This window comes from Chiloscyllium punctatum, chromosome 7, assembly GCF_047496795.1.
Source record: "Chiloscyllium punctatum isolate Juve2018m chromosome 7, sChiPun1.3, whole genome shotgun sequence".
NCBI lineage: Eukaryota > Metazoa > Chordata > Chondrichthyes > Orectolobiformes > Hemiscylliidae > Chiloscyllium > Chiloscyllium punctatum.
This window is the reverse complement of record NC_092745.1, coordinates 132,612,683-132,633,082: the sequence shown is the minus strand read 5'-3', so window position 1 is coordinate 132,633,082 and position 20,400 is coordinate 132,612,683. Positions and strand designations below refer to the sequence as shown.

Below are 20,400 nucleotides of genomic sequence, written 5' to 3'. Positions count from 1 at the left end.
GCAATCTCTTCCTTGCTTCCTGTAGTAACCTTGGGTATATCCCGCCAGGGGATTTATCTATCCTTATGTTTTTGAAAATTTTCATCACATCCTCCTTCTTAACATTAATCTGTTTTGGCATCTCAGCCTGTTTCACCCTTTCCTCACAAACGTCAAAGTCCCTCTCAGTAGTGAATACTGAAGCAAAATATTCATTAAGGACCTTCCCTCTTCCTCTGACTCCAGGCACATGTTCCCTCCACTATCCCTGATCAGCCCTACACTCATTCCTGATGATGGACTTTTGCCCAAAATGTTGAATCTCCTGCTCCTTGGATGCTGCATGACTGGCTGTGCTTTTCTAGCACCACACTCTCAACTTTAATGTCCAACTTCTGCAGTCCTCACTCTGCCCATCCTCTTGTTCCTCATATAAGTGTAGAATGCCTTCGGGTTTTCCTTAATCCACTAACCCTTTCTCGTGCCCTTGCTAGTTCTCCAAAGTCTATTCTTCAGTTACTTCCTTGTTACCTCGTAACCCTCTAAACCCCTGACTGATCCTTGCTTCCTCAACCCTAAATAAGATTCCTTCTTCCTCTTGACTAGATGTTCCACATCCCTTGTCACCCAAAGCTTCTTCACTCGACTATCCCTACCTTACCTCAGTAGGACAAACATAGTTGTTTATATTTCAGCTCTCCAGCATCTGCAGGATTTTGCTTTCACATCTCAGACTGCTGGTTTCTGGAAGGATAACTTCAACCTGTTCAATCCTTTTCTTGCTTTTCCTGATATCATTGCTGAGTTCTGAGTTCATTCCAAGAATTTCCTTCTTTCTTCCTTTTATGAATCAATGGGAATGGTCCTTAGAAGATGCTTGCATTCTGTAAACCCTGAACACTGACAATACTGTGGATGTATTGTGGACAGAGAAGTATTTTTGAAATCTGATTATTATCACCATTCAATTTCCTGTCTGCCTAAAATGAATTCCAATCCCGCAGCACAGCAGTATGTACAGGGCATAATAATTGTATTCTTTCCTGTAGAAATTTGATGCAATTAAACTAAAGGAAGAGAACTTGCAGTGTCAGATCAACTGTAGCTCTACTGTTTAACCTCCAAAAGCAGTAATGTAAAATTGACTGTTAGATTGAGGATACCATCAATATAACATGTTAGATCACAGAGGCCAGACACAGAGGAACTTAATCTCAATCACAATATTTTCCCCACTGAGGGCTTCACCTTGACAGGGATACAGACTGAGCTATGCCTCGCATTTGAGAATATATTGGTCATGGAGGGAGTTCTGCATAGGTTTACAAGAATGATGAATGATGATTGATTCCTGATGAAGGGCTTATGCCCAAAACGTTGATTCTCCTGCTCCTCAGATGCTGCGTGACCTGCTGTGCTTTACCAGCACCATATTCTCGACTCTTACAAGAATGATTAGATTAGATTAGATTACCTACAGTGTGGAAACAGGCCTTTGGGCCCAAAAAGTCCACACCGACCCTCCAAAGAGCAACCCACCCAGACCCATTCCCCTACACTTACCCCTTCACCTAACACTATGGGCAATTTAGCATGGCCAATTCACCTGACCTGCACATTTTTGGACTGTGGGAGGAAACCGGAGCACCCGGAGGAAACCCACGCAGACACGGGGAGAATGTGCAAACTCCACACAGACAGTTGCCTGAGGCGGGAATTGAACCCAGTCTCTGGTGCCGTGAGGCAGCAAGTGCTAACCATTGTGCCACCCATGATACCTGGACTTAAGGGGTTTTGTTATGAGGAGAGATTACACAAATGAGGCCTGTTTTTCTCTAGAATTTAGGAGGTTAAGGGGTGATCTGATCAAATGTATCTGACTGTCCTACCATTGCCAGCATTGCATTCCATGCACCCACTGCTCTCTGTGTAAAGAACCTACCTCTGACAGCTCCCCTGAACCTTCCTCCAATCATCTTTAAGTTATGCCCCCTCATGATAGCCATTTCTACCCTGGGAAAAAGTCTCTAGCTATTCACTCTATCTGTGCCTCTCAACATCTTGTACATCACTATCAAGTCACCTCTCACCCTTCTTCACTCCAATGAGAAAACCCTAGCTCCCTCAACCTTTCTTCACAAGACAAACCCTTCTGCTACACTGAGTGGTGGGTGTGTGGAATGCTCTGCCCCAGAGGGCAGTGGAGGCCTAGTCTCTGGATTAATTTAAGAAAGAGTTGGATACAGCTCTCAAGGATAGTGGAATCAAGGGTTATGGAGATAAGGCAGGAACAGGATACTGATTAAGGATGATCAGCCATGGCCATATTGAATGGTGGTGCAGGCTCAAAGGGCAGAATGGCCTACTCCTGCACCTATTGTCTATTGATTCTGCGTCAGAATAAGTGGGTGGAATTTTCTTTTTGGAGACAGTTTAAAAGCAAGATGGACTTCTGTTGGAGGAGCCTGTACTGTGCAGTACAGTTCTATGTTCTATATTAACAAGAAACAATAGGGTAGATAAAGATAAACTTTTTCCACTGGTTAGGGATTCTAGAATGAAAGGGACAATCTGAGAATTCACGCCAGACCATTCAGAAGAGATGTAGGAAGCATTTTGACACACAAAGGTTGGAAAGGTTTGGAACTCTCTTCTGCAAACAGCTCTGGATGCTGGATCAGTTGTTAAGTTAAATCTGAGATAGATGAATATTTGTTAGACAGTGCTATGAAAGGATATAGACCAAAGGCAGGTATATGGAGCTAAGCCACAGATCAGCCATGAACTCATTGAATAGTGGAACAGCCTAAGTGGCTGAATGGCCTACACCCGTTCCTATGTAGGTATCAGAAAGTCTTGGGTTTAAGTCCCATTCCAGACTCTTGACCACAACGTCTAGCTCTGAGAGGGTGCTACCTTTTTAAGTGAGACATCAATTCAGGGCCTTCACTGTCTCAGGAAGATGTGTAAGATCCTCTGCTAGTCTTTTGGAGCAGATACGCTACTGCTCCCTGTTGTCTTCAGCTAATATTTATCATCATTAAAAAGCAGATTGTGTGGCCATTGTCACATTACTCACTGTGGGACAAATTGGGTTCTATTACAACAGGCACAGACTTCATCAGGGAGAAAACTCTTGATGCCGAGTCTGTGAAAAGCATCACAGAAACTGGGGTCAATGTCACAGAATCACAGGATTGTTACAACACAGAGGAGGCCATTTGGCCCAGGGTGCCTGGAATGGCTCTTTCAGTCAGTGACAATCCTTTTCCCCATATCCTTGTATCCTACATCTAGCTAAATAATCATTCAATTTGCACTTGAATGACTCAATTGAACGTTCCTCCACCATATTTCCAGGCAGTGCATTCCACATGCTAACTACTCATTGTGTGTAAGTGAGGGCTCACCATTTAAAAATAAGGGCGTCGAGCGATTATTGTTCAGAGGGTAGTGAGACTTTGGAACTCCCTTCCTCAAAAGGCAGTAGCAGCCCAGTATTTGAGTATTTTTAAGGCAGAGGTGGAGGGATTCATGGTGAGTGGGGGGGGGGGGGGGGGGTGAAAGGTTATCAGAAGGAGGCAAGAATGTGAAGTAATCAGGTCTGCCAAGATCGTTTTAAACCAGGGAGCAGACTCAATGGACATTCCTGCCCCTAACTCATACATTACATTCAATTAATGATTAATCCCCAACACAATGCAGAGAATTAGGTCAAACTGATGCATAGAATTGGGCCAAAGGTGGTGATTATGTTCCACAGAGTTCTTTACACCTTGCCAGGGTAGCACGGTAGCTCAGTGGTTAGCCCTGCTGCCTCACAATGCCTAGGACTTGGGTTCAATCTCACCCTTGGGTGACTGTGTGGAGTTTGCACATTCTCTGCATGGGTTTCCTCCCACAATCCAAAGATGTGCAGGTTAGGTGGATTGGCTATGCAAAATTGCCCATGATTCCAGAGATATTCCAGAGGCGAGGTGGATTAGCCATAGGAAAGACAAGGTTAAAACAATGACTGCAGATGCTGGAAACCAGATTCTAGATTAGTGGTACTGGAAGAGCACAGCAGAACTCTTCCAGCACCACTAACATAGGAAAGACAAGGCTATATGAATATGGTGGATCTGGATCGGTCTGGGTGGGATGCCCTTCAGAGAGTCAGTGTGGACTTGATGGTCTGAATGGTCTTTTTCCACACTGTATGGGTTCAATCATTAGCCTTACTTTTCTTCGCCCTATCTATGTATCTATCCAACTATCACTGTCCCTCATGTGTTTTCTCTAGTTTCTTCTTGACTGTCAAACATATCTAAGCTGAAGTGAGCACTGTTCTCTTATTCATTTAGGCCATTCTCCACCTTCAATATTTACAAGCATTTCATTGTTGTGTGTTAGCTTTGACTGAGCATTCCCCAAGAATCAGTGTTGGGACCATTGCTTTTTCTGATTGATATCAATGAATTGGAGAGGGGTGTTGAGGGCAAAATCTCTAAAGTTGAAAATGATACTAAGTCAGGGAGAAGAGTGAACTGTGAGGATGATGCTGGGCAACTTCAAAGGGACATTGGCAAGTTGGCCAAATGGGCAGACACCTGGCGGTTGAATTTCAATGCAGAGAAATGTGGGGTAATGTATTTTGGAAGAAGAAACACAGAGACATACAGGCTCAATGCTACAAACTTGAGGGGAGTACAGGAGCAGAGATATCTCAGGGTTCACGTGCATAATTGAAGGTGGCCAGGCAAGTTGAAACAGTTGTTAAGAAGGTAGATATGATCATTAGGTTTATAAATGGAGTCAGAGACTATAAAAGCAAGGAAGTGATGCTACACCTCTACAAGTCATCAATCAGACAACATCAGGAGTTTTGTGTTCAGTTCTGGGCATCTTACTTAAGGAAGGATGTTAAAGCCCTAGAGGGTGAGCAAAGGAGATTTACCAGAATGATTCCAGGAATGAGGGACTGTAGATACAATAAACGGTTAGAGAGATTGGGCTTATTCTCATTGGAACAGAAAAGATTAAATGGGGACCTTGTTGAGATGTTCAAAATTATGAACAATGTTGACATGAAAGAAGGAAAGTTGGAATGTCAGGAAGTAGGGGTCACAATTTTAAGATTGTCAACGGGAAAGCTAGGAGGGAGATGAGGAGAAATTTCTTTATTCAGAGAATTGTTAGGATTTGGAATCTACTGTATGGGATATTGGTGGAGGCAGATTCCACAGGAGGTTTCAAAAGAGAGCCGAATAGGTATTTGAAAGGGATGAATTTGGGACATAAGATGACGGAATGGGACTAGCTGGGTAGTTATTTCAGGAACTGGTACACACATGATGGGCCAAATTACAAATTCAATGATTCTAAAATAGGAGCAGGATCAGACCACTTGGTCTTCAAACCTGCTCCACCATTCAATACGATCATTGCTGATCATTCCATTCAGTACCTTCTTTCCATGTCTGCCCCATATCTTTTGATATCCTTAGACCTAAGCCCATGTCTAACACGTTGAAGACATTTAATGTTTTGGTCTCAACCACTTTTTGTTGAAGAGAATTCCACAGCCTCCCCATTCTCTGGGTAAGGAAATTTCTCCTCATCTCAGTTGAAAATGGTCTACCTGATTTCCTTTAACTGTGACCCATGGGTCTGGAATTTGGAAGCATTGTTATGGATAATGTACCAGTACATGATGACTGTCAGTTAACTGACAAGCTTTGTTTAAATCTTAACCAGGCAGACAGACTCTGATTGGGCAAGGCATTATCTTGAGGAATGAAGAAAAGAGGATTGTCATCTATTTTGCTCAGTTCACATAAGTGTAATAGAATTCTGACAGTGTGGAAACAGGATATTTGAGTCCACACCAATCCACTGAAGAGCATCCCACCCTAATACTGTAAGCCTGCTACCTAGCCTGCATGTCCCAGGACACTATGGGCAATTTAGCATGGCCAATCCACCTAACCTGTACATCTTTGGACTGTGGGAGGAAACCCATGCAGACATAGGGAGAATGTGCAAACTTCACACAGGCAGTTGCCTGAGGCTGGAATTGAATCCAGGTCCCTGGCATTGTGAGGCAGCAGTGCTAAGCACTGAGCCAACGTGCCGCGCCCCCACCACCCCCCACCCCCAATGCATAGAACATAGAACATTACAGTGCAGTACAGGCCCTTCGGCCCTCAATGTTGTGCTGACCTGTGAAATCAATCTAAAGCCTATCTAACCTACACTATTCTATTATCATCCATATATTTATACAATGACCATTTAAATGCCCTCAAGTTTGGCAAAAGTGAGAACTGCAGCCACTGGAAACCAGAGTAGAGATCAGAGTGGTGCTGGAAAAGCACAACAGGTCAGGCAACATCCAAAGAGCAGGAAAATCGACGTTTCAGGCAAAAGCCCTTCATCAGGAATGGAGGTTGGGAGCCTCCAGGGTGACTCCCAGGTCATCTCCTCTGTCCTGAAGCTCTTCAACCATGTACTGAAACAGACTTGCTACCATAGCCATTTGTGCTTCCTCAGTGTCTGCCTCTGTAACCACATGGACTCCGGACTACATTCAAACCAGCATAGATTGGAACCGAACAGAACAACCAGTACGGACGACAGATTCAAAACCATCAGCAACCGTTCTCCTTCAGGATCCTCCACTCCACGCTCACAGCCATGCGCCGGCACCTAACCTCTCTACAGTCAGCCCTGCCCCAGCTGAGGGCCACACTCTCTCAAAACTGCAAAGGACCCACTCTGTACTATATTCTAAGAAGAATTCATACTCTCAACAAACAGTGTTTCAACACCATCACAAACATCAAAAACTGTACACCCTGGAAGCTCCCAGCCTCTATTCCTGATGAAGGGCTTTTGCCCGAAACATCGATTTTCCTGCTCCTTGGATGCTGCCTGACCTGCTGTGCTTTTCCAGCACCACTCTGATCTCTACTCAAATTTGGCAAGTCCAGTACTGTTGCATGCAGGGCATTCCATGCCCTTATGACTCTCTGAGTAAATAAACTACCTCTGACATCTGTCCTATATCTGTCACCCCTCAATTTAAAGCTATGTCCCCTCATGCTAGCCACCACCATCCAAGGAAAAAGGCTCTCCCTGTCCACCCTATCTAATCTCTGATCACCTTATATGTCTCTATTAAGTCGCCTCTCAACCTTCTTCTCTCTAACAAAAACAACCTCAAGTTCCTCAGCCTTTCCTCATAAGACCTTCCCTCCATACCAGGCAACATCCTAGTAAATCTCCTCTGCACTTTTTCCAAAGCTTCCACATCCTTCCTATAATGTGGTGACCAGAACTGTACACAATACTCCAAGTGCGGCCACACCAGAGTTTTGTACAGTTGTAATGACCTCATGGCTCAGAAACTCAATCCCTCTACCAATATAAGCTAATATATCATACACTTTCTTAACAACTCCACCAAACTGGGTGGCAACTTTCAGGGATCTATGCACATGGTTTGCAAGATCTCTCTGCTCATCTACACTACCAAGAATCTTACCATTAGCCCAGTACTCTGCATTCCTGTTACTCCTTCCAAAGTGAATCACCTCACACTTTTCAAAATTAAACTCCATTTGCCGCCTCTCAGCCCAGCTCTGCAGCTTATCTATGTCCTTCTGTAACCTGCAAAATCCTTCAGCACTATCCACAACTCCACTGACCTTAGTGTCATCTCAAATTTACTAACCCATCCTTCTACACCCTCATCCAGGTCATTTATAAAAATGACAAAGAGCAGTGGCCCAAAACAGATCCTTGTGGTACCCCACTGAACTCCAAGATGAGCATTTCCCATCAACCACCATCCTCTGTCTTCTTTCAGCTAGCCAATTTCTGATCCAAACCACTAAATCACCCTCAATCCCATGCCTCCATATTTTCTGCAATAGCCAACCATGGGGAATCTTATCAAATTCCTTACTGAAATCCATATACACCACATCAACTGCTTTACCCTCATCCAACTGTTTGGTCACCTTCTCAAAGAACTCACTAAGGTTTGTAAGGCACGACCTATTCTTCACAAAACCGTGTTGACTATTCCTAACCAACTTATTCCTTTTGAGATGATAATGAATCCCATCTCTTATAATCCTTTCCATCATTTTACCCACAACCAAAGTAAGGCTCACTGGTCTGTAATTACCAGGGTTGTCTCTACTCCCCTTCTTGAACAAGGGAACAACATTTGCTATCCTCCAGTTTTCTGGCACTATTCCTGTAGACAATGACAACATAAAGATCAAAGCCAAAGGCTGACAATCTCCTTCCTGGCTTCTCAGAGAATCCAAGGATAAATCCCATCCGGCCCAGAGGGCTTACCTACTTTCACACTTTCCAGAATCGCGAGCACCTCCTCCTTGTGAATCTCAATCCTGTCTGGTCTAGTAGCCTGTATCTCAGTATTCTCCTCAACAACATTATCTTTTTCCTGTATGAACAGTGGTGAAAAATATTCAATTAGCACTTCTCCTATCTCTTCTGACTCCACACGCAACTTTCCATTACTGTCCACGTCTGGCCCTAATTTTGCTCTATTCATTCTTTTATTGCTGATATACCTATAGAAAGCTTTAGGGTTTTCCTTGATCCTACCTGCCAAAGACTTCTCATTTCCCCTCCTGGATCTTCTCAGCTCTCTTTTTAGTTCCTTTCTGGCTAACTTGTAACTGAGCCTTCACACCACATCTTTGCATAAGCCTCTTCTTGACAAGAGATTCAACTTCCTTAGTAAACCACGGCTCCCTCACTCGACCACTTCCTCCCTGCCTGACAGGTACATACTTGTCAAGGACACGCAGTAGCTGTTCCTTGAATAAGCTCCACATTTCAGTTGTACCCCCACCCCTGCAGTTTCCTTCCCCTTCTAAACATCCTAAATCTTGCTTAATCGCCTCATAACTACCTTTCTCCCAGCTATAACTCTTGCCCTGTGGGATATACCTATCCCTTTCCTTCGCTAAAGTAAACGTAACCGAATTGTGGTCACTGTCATCAAAGTGCTCACCTACCTCCAAATCTAACACCTGGCCAGGTTCATTTCCCAGTACCAAATCAAATATGGCTTCACTTCTTGTTGGCCTATCTGCATACTGTGTCATAAAACCTTTCTGCACAAATTGGATAAAAACTGACCCAACTAAAGTTATCGAGCTATACTGTTTCCAGTCAATATTTGGAAAGCTAAAGTCCCCCATGACAGCTACTAACCAGAATCATCTTTGCAATCCTTTCCTCTCCGTCTTTGGAACTATTCAGAGGGATATAGAAAGCTCCCAACAAGGTGACCTCTCCTTTCTTGTTTCTAACCTCAGCCCATACTACCTCAGTAGACGAATCCTCAAATGTCCTTTCTGCCACTGTAATACTGTCCTTGACTAACAATGCCACACCTCCCCCTCTTTTACCTGATCTTACTGAAATATCTGAACCCCAGAACCTGCAAAACCATTCCTGTCTCTGCTCTATCCATATCTCTGAAATGGCCATAACATTGAAGTTCCATGTACAAACCCATGCTGCAAGTTCACCCACCTCATTCCGGATGCTCCTGACATTGAAGTAGACACACTTCAAACCACACTCCTGTTTGCCGGTACGCTCCTACGACCTTGAATCCTTATTCATGACCTCACTACTTCCAACCTCCTGTACACTGGAGCTTTAATTCAAGCTCCCACCCTGATATAATATGTACATGTTATACCTGTCTGCAAGGAACAGGACCCTTACTTTTTCCAGCTTCCAATAAATACAATTAAAAACAGAAATTGCTGGAGAAACTCAACAGTATCTGTGGAGAGAAAGCAGATTCAACATCTCAGGTCCAGTGAACGTTCTTCAGAACACTTTTTTCAAGTACATGCTGAAGAAAGGGCACTGGACCAGAATCAGGGACTCTGCTTTTTCTCCAAGGATTCTGCCAGACCCACTGAATTTCTCCAACATGCTTTGTGAATGTTTCAGATTTCCAGCATCTGCAATTCTTTATTTTTTGTCTAATATGTGCATCTGTGTCACACTGCAAGCCGTTCGACAATATTAATCGAATCTCTGCAGTGTGGAAACAGGTCCTTCAGCCCAAAAAGTCCACACTGACCCTTCAAAGAGTAACCCCAGACCCATTCCCCTACACAATTTATCTACATTTACCCCTGACTAATGCACCTAACCTACACATCCCTGATCACTATGGGCAATTTAGCATGGCCTATTCATCTAACCTACACATCTTTGGACTGTGGGAGGAAACCTACGCAGACAGTTGCTTGAGGCTGCAATCAGACTCGGGCCCCTGGCGCTATGAGGTAGCAGTGCTAACCACTGAGCCACCGTGCCACCCTAAATTGTGGGTCAACATAATTAGCACACTCAGGATTATTCGACAAATGCTATTGATTAACAAAATCACATTGAATAATATGACTTATATATTCAAGGGTCATTCAAGTTTAAATTAGATTTTATGTTTTATGCTGTAAGACCACACTTCGAGAGCATGCAAAGTCTTCAAGTCTCCACATGATACAAGTAATACGATACTGGAGAAATTGCAGAAATAGATTTATGAGGCAGACTGAGAGGTTCTGACCATTAGAAAAGACTAAAGAGGCTAGGGTTGCATTCTCCAGAAAAGAGAATGCTGAGGATGACTGGGAAAGCAGGGGTTCCAACAGGATAGACAGATAAATGTTGTCACTTGTAGATGAGACAGGAAATTGGGATCAGAATTGCAAAATATTCTGCATCAATCCAATGTTGAATTTAGGTTGGGTGGTTGGGGGGGTGCGGTGGTCACAGTCTGAGGATTCGGGTGTACCATTTAGAACAGAGATGAGGTGATGTTTCTTCATCTAAAGAGTGGTGAGTGGAATTCATTACCACAGGAAGTAGTTGATGCTAAAACATTGAATGCATTTAAGAGGTGTCTACATATAGCAAGTGGGGCGAATGGGACCAAAGGTTATGGGAGAAAGCAGGATTAGGCGATTGAGTTGGACAATCAACCATGATCGGGATGAATATTAGTGCAGGGTCGAAGGGCTGAATGGCCTCCTCCTGCTCCTATCATCTACATTTCTATGAACTGAGGGAAAAACCTTTTTATTTGGTGGAGGAGGAGATTGCTGTGTTGCATGAAGATTAGCGCAGAGTACTGGGACTGAAAAGACTGATTTCATTTGTTTTATAGATCAATAAATATGATTAAGTCATCGATTGGGAACATTTAAACTCTTAAATTACAAATGACCCCATCTTTTAAACAAATAGAAACTGTATATTCTAAGCTATGATAAAACTGTTGTAAAAACTAGACAACAATAATTTTGTTCCCAGTATCCACTACAGATTATATTCCACCTTACCCCCAGCCCACCCCCCCCCCCACCCCCCACTCTGTGGGCAGACCAATAATGGAAAAGTAGCACTGTCAGTTCTGCACATTCAATGTAATTCTGATTAAGACTGACAAATAAATACAGAAGAGAATTTAAAAAAAACCTCATTATCCAATATGGGGGAGAATGTGAAACTTACTCCCACAGGGAGTAAATAATGTGGATACATTTAAGGAGAGGCTAGATAATCACGATAGGAATAGAAGGATCTGGAGATCGAGTGAGATGACAAGAATGTGGGAGGTGGCTTCTGATGAAGACCGACACAAAGACAGAGCAGATGGAGCAAATGACATGTCTCTGTCCCGTGTTACATGTAAAATGTGAATTGTGCCAGTGCCAAAAAGTAAAATACAGCAGTTGTTGGAGATCTGAAATAAAAATAGAAAGTGCTGGAGAAATTCAGCGGGTGTGGCAGAATCTGTGGAGAGAGAGAAACACAGTTAACTTCTCAAATCCTACCTGGCTCTTCCTGGAAACTTGGAAACCTGCTCAAGAGAGCGGGCGCATCCAGGGTCACCATTACAGGTCAATTCCAAAAGGCACGCAGAGAGGATTGACAGCTGCACAGTTAGGAAATGTCAAGACTCAGTTCAGGGCTTGTCTTACACAGTGCACAACAGCTGCTTCTTCAGGAACTGTGTGCCATTGACAGTTCTCTGAGGAGAGCAAAGCTGTCCAGAAAAGTTCCTTTGACAATCCAACAGCGGTGATAAATAGATGCAACTGAAATCTTGTCACTTAACAATTTGTGCTGCAAGATGCTCCAGACTGAGTTAACTTCAGAGGGTATTTCTGAATTCATATAGAAGGATGCGGGGAAATTATTTTCCTGATGGAATTTTATCAGAAAATTCTAAGACCTTGGGATCATAATTCACACAGTTTTCCTTCTGAGCACAGTTCAGTGGCTATCACAGCTCTGTCAGCAGATTGCAACGTGCGTCCAACTTTCTTGGTGATCTAACATGGCTCACAATACACTGCAATCTGTCAGAGGGTCGGTACTGAGGGAGTGCCACACTGTTGGAAGTTCAGTACTGAGGGAGCGCCGCACTGTCAGAGGGTTTGTACCAAAGGAGTGCTGCACTGTCAGAGGGTCAGTACTGAGGGAGTGTCGCACTGTTGGATGGTCAGTGCTAGGAGAGTGCTGCACTGCCAGAGGGTCGGGGCTGAGGGATTGCCACACTGTCAGAGGGTCAGTACAGAGGAAAAACCACATTGTCAAAGGGTCAGTACTGGGGGAGTGCTGCACAGTCAGAGGGTCAGTGCTGAGGGAGTGCTGCACTGTCAGAGGATCAGTACTGAAGGAGTGATGCATTGTCAGAGGATTAGTATTGAGGGAGTGCCGCACTGTCAGATGGTCAGTACTAAGTGAGTGCAGCACTGTCAGAGGATCAGTACTGAGGGAGTGCCACATTGTCAGAGGGTCACTGCTGAGAGGGTGCTGCTCTGTCCAAGGATCAGTACCTAGGGAGTTCTGCACTGTCAGTAGGTTAGTATTGAGGGAATACCGCACTGTTGGAGGGTCAGGGCTGAGGGAGTGTTGCATTGTTCAGAGGGTCAGGGCTGAGGGAGTGATGCACTGTCACATTCAATGCAGTGGAGGGCTGGCTTCGTTTCCGTGGTGTTTGGAGGGTAGAGCCACTGGGCAGATGCATGTATCCAGCAGGTTTTTCTATTCATTTGTGGGATGTGGGTTTCACTGGTTGGGCCAACATGATTGTCTGCTTCACGTTGCCCTTGAGAAGGTGGTGGTGAGCTGCCACAATCATCTTCATCTATGCCAGGTATAACTCTAACTAGTGACGGGTTTGCCCTTTCATTTCAGTTTTGGCTGAATTTTGACATCTGTGATGATGTGAACTTTGGAGGAGTCCAGGTGGATCATTCACTCTGTACTCCTGGCTAAAGATTACTGTGAATGGGTTATCTTTTGCGCTTATTTGTTGGGCTCTTCCATTCTTGAGGATGGGGATATACATGGAGCCTTCTCCACCAGTGAGTTGTTTAATTTTCCATGACCATTCACGACTGGATGTGGCAGGACTGCCGAACGTAGATCTGATTCATTGGTTGTGGGCTCATTCCGCTCTGTCTATTACTTGCTGCTCATGCTGTTTGGCATGTAAGAACTCATTTGGTGGCTTCACCAGGTTAACACATTGTGCTCAGTGCTGATCCTGGCATGCCCTCCTGCAGTCTTCATTGAACCATAGTTGACTGCCTGGCTGTGTTTTAATGGTAGAATGGGGAAATGTGCTAGACCATTGAGGTTGAAGATTGAAATGGAGTACAAGTCTGTTGCTGCTGATGACCCACAGTCCCTCACGGTTACCTAGACTGAGTTGGTAGATGTGTTCAAATTCTGATCCATTTAGCACAGTGAAAGTGCCAAACAGCATGACGAAGGATATTGTCAATGTGAAGATGAGACTTTGTCTCCACTGGGACTGTGCAGTGATCACTCTTACAGATGCATCTACAGCTGGCAGATTGGTGAGGATGAGGTCAAGTATGTTTTTCCTTCGTGTTTGTTCCCTCACCACCTGCTGCAAACCCAGTCTACAGCTATGTCCTTTGGGACCAGACCAGCTCAAAAAGTAGTGCTGCTGCCGAGCCACTCTTGGTGGTGGAGATTGAAATCCAGAGTATGTATTGTGCTCTTGTCACCCTCAGTGCTTCCTCTAAGCGTTGAACAACATGGAGATGTACTGAATCATCAGCCAAGGGAGGATGGTGTGCAGTAATCAGCAGGAGGTTTCCTTGCCCATGTTTAACCTGGAGCCACGAGACTTCATGGTGTCTGGTGTCAATGTTGAGAACTCCAGGGCAACTCCCTCCTGACTGTATCCCATTGTCGGCCTCCTCTGCTGGGTCTGTCCTGCCAGTGCAACAGGATATATCCAGGAATGGTGATGGTGGTGTCTGAGACATTGTTAAGGTCTGACTCTGTAGGTATGACTATGTCAGGCTGGTGTTTGACTAGGAACAAATTACTGCAGGTACTAGAATCTGTACAGAAAGCAATAAATGCTGGAAATCCAAGCGGCTCAAACAGACAGCTCTCCCAATTTGGGACCAGACCCAAGCTTTTTTTTAATTTCAAAAATATACTTTATTCATAAAATACTTTAATGGTCTGAACAGTTGGACATGCCATACATATGTAAACATTCGTTTTGTTTGCATACCGAAAACAGAGTAATCATTCCTATTTACAGGTCGGTACGATTACATTTTTAGCTGAGGCGTCAGCAGAGCCCAAATGACTGCATGGGCCCCCTATTCTTCTTTAGGCAGGCAGATGTCACACGGTGGTCTTTCCCCACCGCGCCTTGGCAGCAGTTGCCCCAAGCTTCAGCGTGTAGTCCTGGACCTTGGAATGTGCCAGTCTGCAACACTCAGTTGGGGTCAACTCCTTCAGCTGGAAGATCAACAGGTTTTGGACCACCCAGAGAGCGTCCTTCACCGAGTTGATGATCCTCCAGGCACAGTTGATGTTCGTCTCTGTGTGCGTCCCGGGGAACAGACCGTAGAGCACGGAGTCCCGTGTCACGGCGCTGCTCGGGACGAACCTCGACAAACACCACTGCATTCCTCTCCAGACTTCCTCTGCACAGGCACATTCCAGAAGGAGGTGTGTGACAGTCTCACTCCCCCCCGCAGCCGCTTCGAGGGCCAGACCCCAGCTGAAGTTAAAAATCACACAACACCAGGTTATAGTCCAACAGGGTTAACTGGAAGCACTAGCTTTCGGAGCAACGCTCCTTCATCAGGTGATAGTGACTATCAGTCGCTCCGAAAGCTTGTGCTTCCAATTAAACCTGTTGGACTATAACCTGGTGTTGTGTGATTTTTAACTTTATACACCCCAGTCCAACATCAGCACCTCCAAATCATGCCAGCTGATGAAGACACTAATAGTGGGGGCGGGACACTGGTGCTGGGGGCGGGGCAGAAGGAGCACGGGGCGGGACACTGGTACTGGGGGCGGGACAGAAGGAGCACGGGGCGGGACACTGGTGCTGGGGGCGGGACACTGGTGCTGGGGGAAGGGCAGAAGGAGCACGGGGCGGGACACTGGTACTGGGGGCGGGGCAGAAGGAGCACGGGGCGGGGCAGAAGGACAAGGGCCGCCGACGGTGCACAGGGGACATGGGCGGGTCTCATGGTGGGGGGTGGGGGAAGGATTAAAGGTCTAAGGGGCGGGGCATACGGTCTAGGGGGCGGAGATTGGGCGGATTGTGGGGCGTGGTCAGGGTGACCGTTGTAAAGGCAATCGGCGGGATGTGGCGACGGCTGGAGGTGAGGAGTGAGGGTCCAGGGGCGAGGGTCGAGGGTCGAGGGTCGGCGGAGAGGCCGGGACTGGGTCAGAGCGGTGCCTAGGCGGGGTGGCAGACTGGCTCAGGCTGAAACATCTGCGGCTCCAAGGCCGTTATTTATCGCTCGGTACCGGGTCCAAATGCTAGGCCCAGGAGAGCTCAGTAATTCCAGGCTGGCACTGCCAGGGTACACCCGCAAGGATTAGAATTATCCCGAAATAGTTTGAGATAGTAACAGGGTGAAGGGCAGAGGGTGGTGCGGAGTTTCTACAGTGTGTGGGAGGCTGAGGGGTGACCTTGTAGAGGTTTACAAAATTATGATGGGCTTGGATAAGATAAATAGACAAAGTCTTTTCCCTGGGTTCGGGGAGTCCAGAACTAGAGGGCATAGGTTTAGGGTGAGAGGGGAAAGATATAAAAGAGATCTAAGGGGCAACTTTATCACACAGAGGGTGGTACGTGTATGGAATGAGCTGCCAGAGGATGTGGTGGAGGCTGGTACAATTGCAACATTTAAGAGGCATTTGGATGGGTATATGAATAGGAAGGGTTTGGAGGGATATGCGCCGGGTGTTGGCGAGTTTCTCTAGATTGGGTTGGGATATCTGGTCGGCATGGATGAGTTAGACTGAAGGATCTGTTTCCGTGTTGTACATCTCTATGACTCTATGTTCCACTATAGTATGTCATCAGTCATAGAGCCTTGTAAACCTCAATAAGGTCGCCCCTCAGCCTTCAGTGCTCCAGGGAAAATAGTTCTTGAACACTGTGCCTGAGCTAGTTCTTGGGAATGTGGTGTAACAAGTAAATTAAGTTTCAGGAGGAGAACAATGAAGGGACATTAATAATTGTGTCACAAACTTTATGCTCACATTGGTAAGACCAGGAACAAACCAAAATAAAATCTTTAACTGAAGGAAAGCCAACTTTAAACACAGATCTGAACCAAATAGATTGATGTCAGAAGCCTCATAGGAAAAGCAATAGGTGGTCCGTGGGTTTCTTTTAATGAGGGAAAAGTGTGTGAAGTCAATGTACATTTCCTTGAAAGGGAAAGGTGTGGGAAACAAAACCTAGTGCTTATTTGGATAATCAAATAAGATGTTAAGATGAAGTATGGAGTATGCGCTTGAGAATTTGGTAGATTCAAAAGGAGAGTACGCCCTAATGACCCGAAGGCAATATTTATTATCGTTGCTACCGTGTTGGATTTGAAACAGTAACTCTGGTTTTTCTCACCACAGATGTTGGCACAATCTGCTTTAAATGCATTTCAGATCTCCAGAATCCACAATATTTGATTTTTCAGTAGTACCATAATTTGTCCTTAACCTTAGCTGGTCACATTCTTTGTGAGCTTGCTATGCTCAAATTTGCTGCAGTGCTTTGTTAAAGGAGTTAAACCACAAAAATCAGAAATTACTGGAGAAAATCAGTTCTGGCAGCATCTGTGGATGGAAAACATAACCTGTTCTGAAGAAGGGTCATTGGACTCAAAATGTTAACCTAGAACATAGAACAGTACAGCACAGAACAGGCCCTTCAGCCAACGATGTTGTGCCGACCATTGATCCTCATGTATGCACCCTCAAATTTCTGTGACCATATGCATGTCTAGCAGTCTCTTAAATGTCCCCAATGACCTTGCTTCCACACCTGCTGCTGGCAACGCATTCCATGCTGTCACAACTCTCTGTGTAAAGAACCCACCTCTGACATCCCCTCTATACTTTCCTCCAACCAGCTTAAAACTATGACCCCTCGTGTTAGTCATTTCTGCCCTGGGAAATGGTCTCTGGCTATCGACTCTATTTATGCCTTTCATTCTCTTGTATACTTCAATTAGGTCCCCTCTCTTCCTTCTTTTCTCCAATGAAAAATGTCTGAGCTCAGTCAACCTCTCTTCATAAGGTAAGTCCTCCAGTCCAGGCAGCATCCTGGTAAACCTTCTCTGAATCCTCTCCAAAGCATCCACATCTTTCCTATAATAGGGCTACCAGAACTGGACGCAGTATTCCAAGTGCGCTCTAACCAAAGTTTTATAGAGCTGCAACAAGATCTCACGACTCTTAAACTGTTAATGAAAGCCAAAACACCATATGCTTTCTTAAAAACCCTGTCCACTTGGGTGGCCATTTTAAAGGATCTATGTACCTGCACACCAAGATCCCTCTGTTCCTCCACACTGCCAAGAATCCTATCCTTAATCCTGTACTCACCTTTCAAATTCAACCATCCAAAATGCCTCACCTCGCATTTATCCAGGTTGAACTCCATCTGCCACCTCTCAGCCCATCTCTGCATCCTGTCAATGTCCCGCTGCAGTCTACAACAGCCCTCTATACTGTCAATGACACCTCCAATCCTTGTGTCATCTGCAAACTTGCTGGCCCATCCTTCAATCCCCTCATCCAAGTCATTAATAAAAATTACAAAGAGTAGAGGCCCAAGGCCAGAGCCCTGTGGAACACCACTCACCACAGACTTCCAGGCAGAATATTTTCCTTCTACTACCACTCGCTGTCTTCTGTTGGCCAGCCAATTCTGTATCCAGACAGCTAAGTTCCCCTGAATCCCATTCCTCCTGACCTTCTGAATGCCTTGCTAAACTCTGCTTTGTCTCCACAGATGCTATCAGACCTGGGTTTCTCCAGCTATTTCTTTTTGTTTCAGATCTCCTGCAGTTCTTTGTTTTATTTTCTGAAACTATGTTGGTTTATTTTTTAATTTGGCTTTCACTCATCAGAATATTTGCTGACGAGCCTTAAAGCACTTGTTTACAGTTCTCTTACATAAACAATTCATATGGCAGTGTGATGAATCATGTATGTCCAAAGTTCAGTATGAGTTAGGATACCACACATCAGTCAAGTTAAAGGTTGCCTGTGTGACTGCTCTCCAAATTCTTGCACAACAGAACTGTTTATGTTATCAGTTTACTATTTCCAAACATTAAGATTTTACATGTTAGCAGTAAGGTTAATTGCTATTTTGAATTTTTAATTATTGGAGAGATGTGGATGATGTGAGCATGGCCAGCATTTACAAGGTGAGCCTGCGGTCTGTATTGTATAGCGACATCAGTATTTCTGTAGGAACGAGTCCAGGATCTTGTTCCACGGATAGTGAGGGGATGGTGTGTGGCATGGATTGATATGGCTTGTAGGAGGTGCTGTTCCTATGGTGTTTAGTTTCTCAAACACATCCAGGAAAGTGGAAAGAATTCCAGATTTTTGATCTGTTGGAGTTGGAAAGATCTCAAGCGGTTGGGATATGTTAATCACTTACCTCAGAATACCAAGTAACTGGCCTGATCTTGAAGGCACATTGTTTATGCGACCAATTAAAGTTTTGATTAATCATGATTCCTTGCCGGATTTTCTTTTAGTTCATGGAATGGGAATGTCACTACCTTGGCCAGCATTTATTGCACTTTTGGAAGTAATGGTGGACCACTTCATTGATCAGGTGCAGTTGATGATGATGTGCATTGAGCAATGTTAATCTCAATACCAAATGGAGATGGTTTGACTGTCCCACACAAGAAAATTTACTGATTCTGATTCAGTATGCGGAAGTACATACTCTTGGGAAATAAGGCAGGCAGGTGACTAAGGTGTCAATAGAAGGAGCATTTTTGGACCAGCGACCATTATTGCATTAGTTTTAAAGTAGTAATAGAAAACGATGGACCAAATTTAAAAGTTGACGTTCTATGTTGGAGGAAGACCAATTTTGATGGTATTAGGCAAGAACTTTCAAAAGTTGATTTGGGACAGGTGTTTGCAGATAAAGGGAAAATAGGAAGCCTTCAAAAACGAAATAATCAGAGTCCAGAGACAGTATATTCCTTCTTGGATGGAAGGCAAGGTTGGTAGGTGTAGGGAATGCTGGATGACTAGAGAAATTGAGGTTTTGGTTAGGAAAAAGAAGGAAGCATACATCGGGTATAGACAGCAGAGACTCAGTGATTCCGAGACTATAAAAGGCTGTAGAAGTACACAGAGGGAAATCAGGATGGCAGAAAGGGTTGAGGAGAATTCAAAAGAATTCTAGAAGTATGTTAAGGACAAAAGGGGAACTGGGAGAAAATTGGACCCCTCAAAGATCAGCAAGGCAGCCTATTTGTGGAACTGCAGGAGATGGGGGAGATACAAAATAAATACTTTGCATCAGTGTTTACGGTGGAAAAGGACACGGAAGATATAGAATGTGAGGAAATAGATGGTAACATCTTGAAAAATGAAAATATTACAGAGGAAGAGGTGCTGGATGTCTTGAAACACATAAAGGTGGATAATCCCCAGGAACTGATCAGGTGTACCCTAGAAGTCTGTGGGAAACTAGGGAAGTGGTTACTGGGGCCCTTGCTGAGATGTTTGTATCATAAATAGTCACAGGTGAGGTGCCAGAAGACTGGAAGCTTCCAGTCATGGTGCCACTATTTAAGAAAGGTGGTTGTGAAAAGCCAGGGAACTATAGACCGATGAACCTGACATTAGTGGTGGACAAGTTGTTGGAGGAAATCCTGAGGGACAGGATTTACATGTATTTGGAAAGGCAAGGACTGATTAGGGATAGTCAACATGGTTTGTGTGTGGGAAATCATGTCTCACAAACTTGATTGAGAATTTTGAAGTAGTAGCGAAGAAGATTGATGAGGGCAG

At 44.7% G+C, this 20,400-nt stretch overlaps 1 protein-coding gene across 1 annotated transcript in view; it reads left to right on the top strand.

Moving 5' to 3' along the window:
• The first annotated feature begins 15,642 nt into the window (after positions 1–15,642).
• acadm (acyl-CoA dehydrogenase medium chain) overlaps positions 15,643–20,400 on the top strand; it is a 55,471-nt gene continuing 50,713 nt past the window's right edge. Inside the window, exon 1 of the mRNA XM_072574864.1 lies at positions 15,643–15,716. Coding sequence (XP_072430965.1) covers positions 15,699–15,716 — 18 coding nt within the window. The 5' untranslated portion in view covers positions 15,643–15,698. The remainder of the gene's footprint in view (positions 15,717–20,400) is intronic.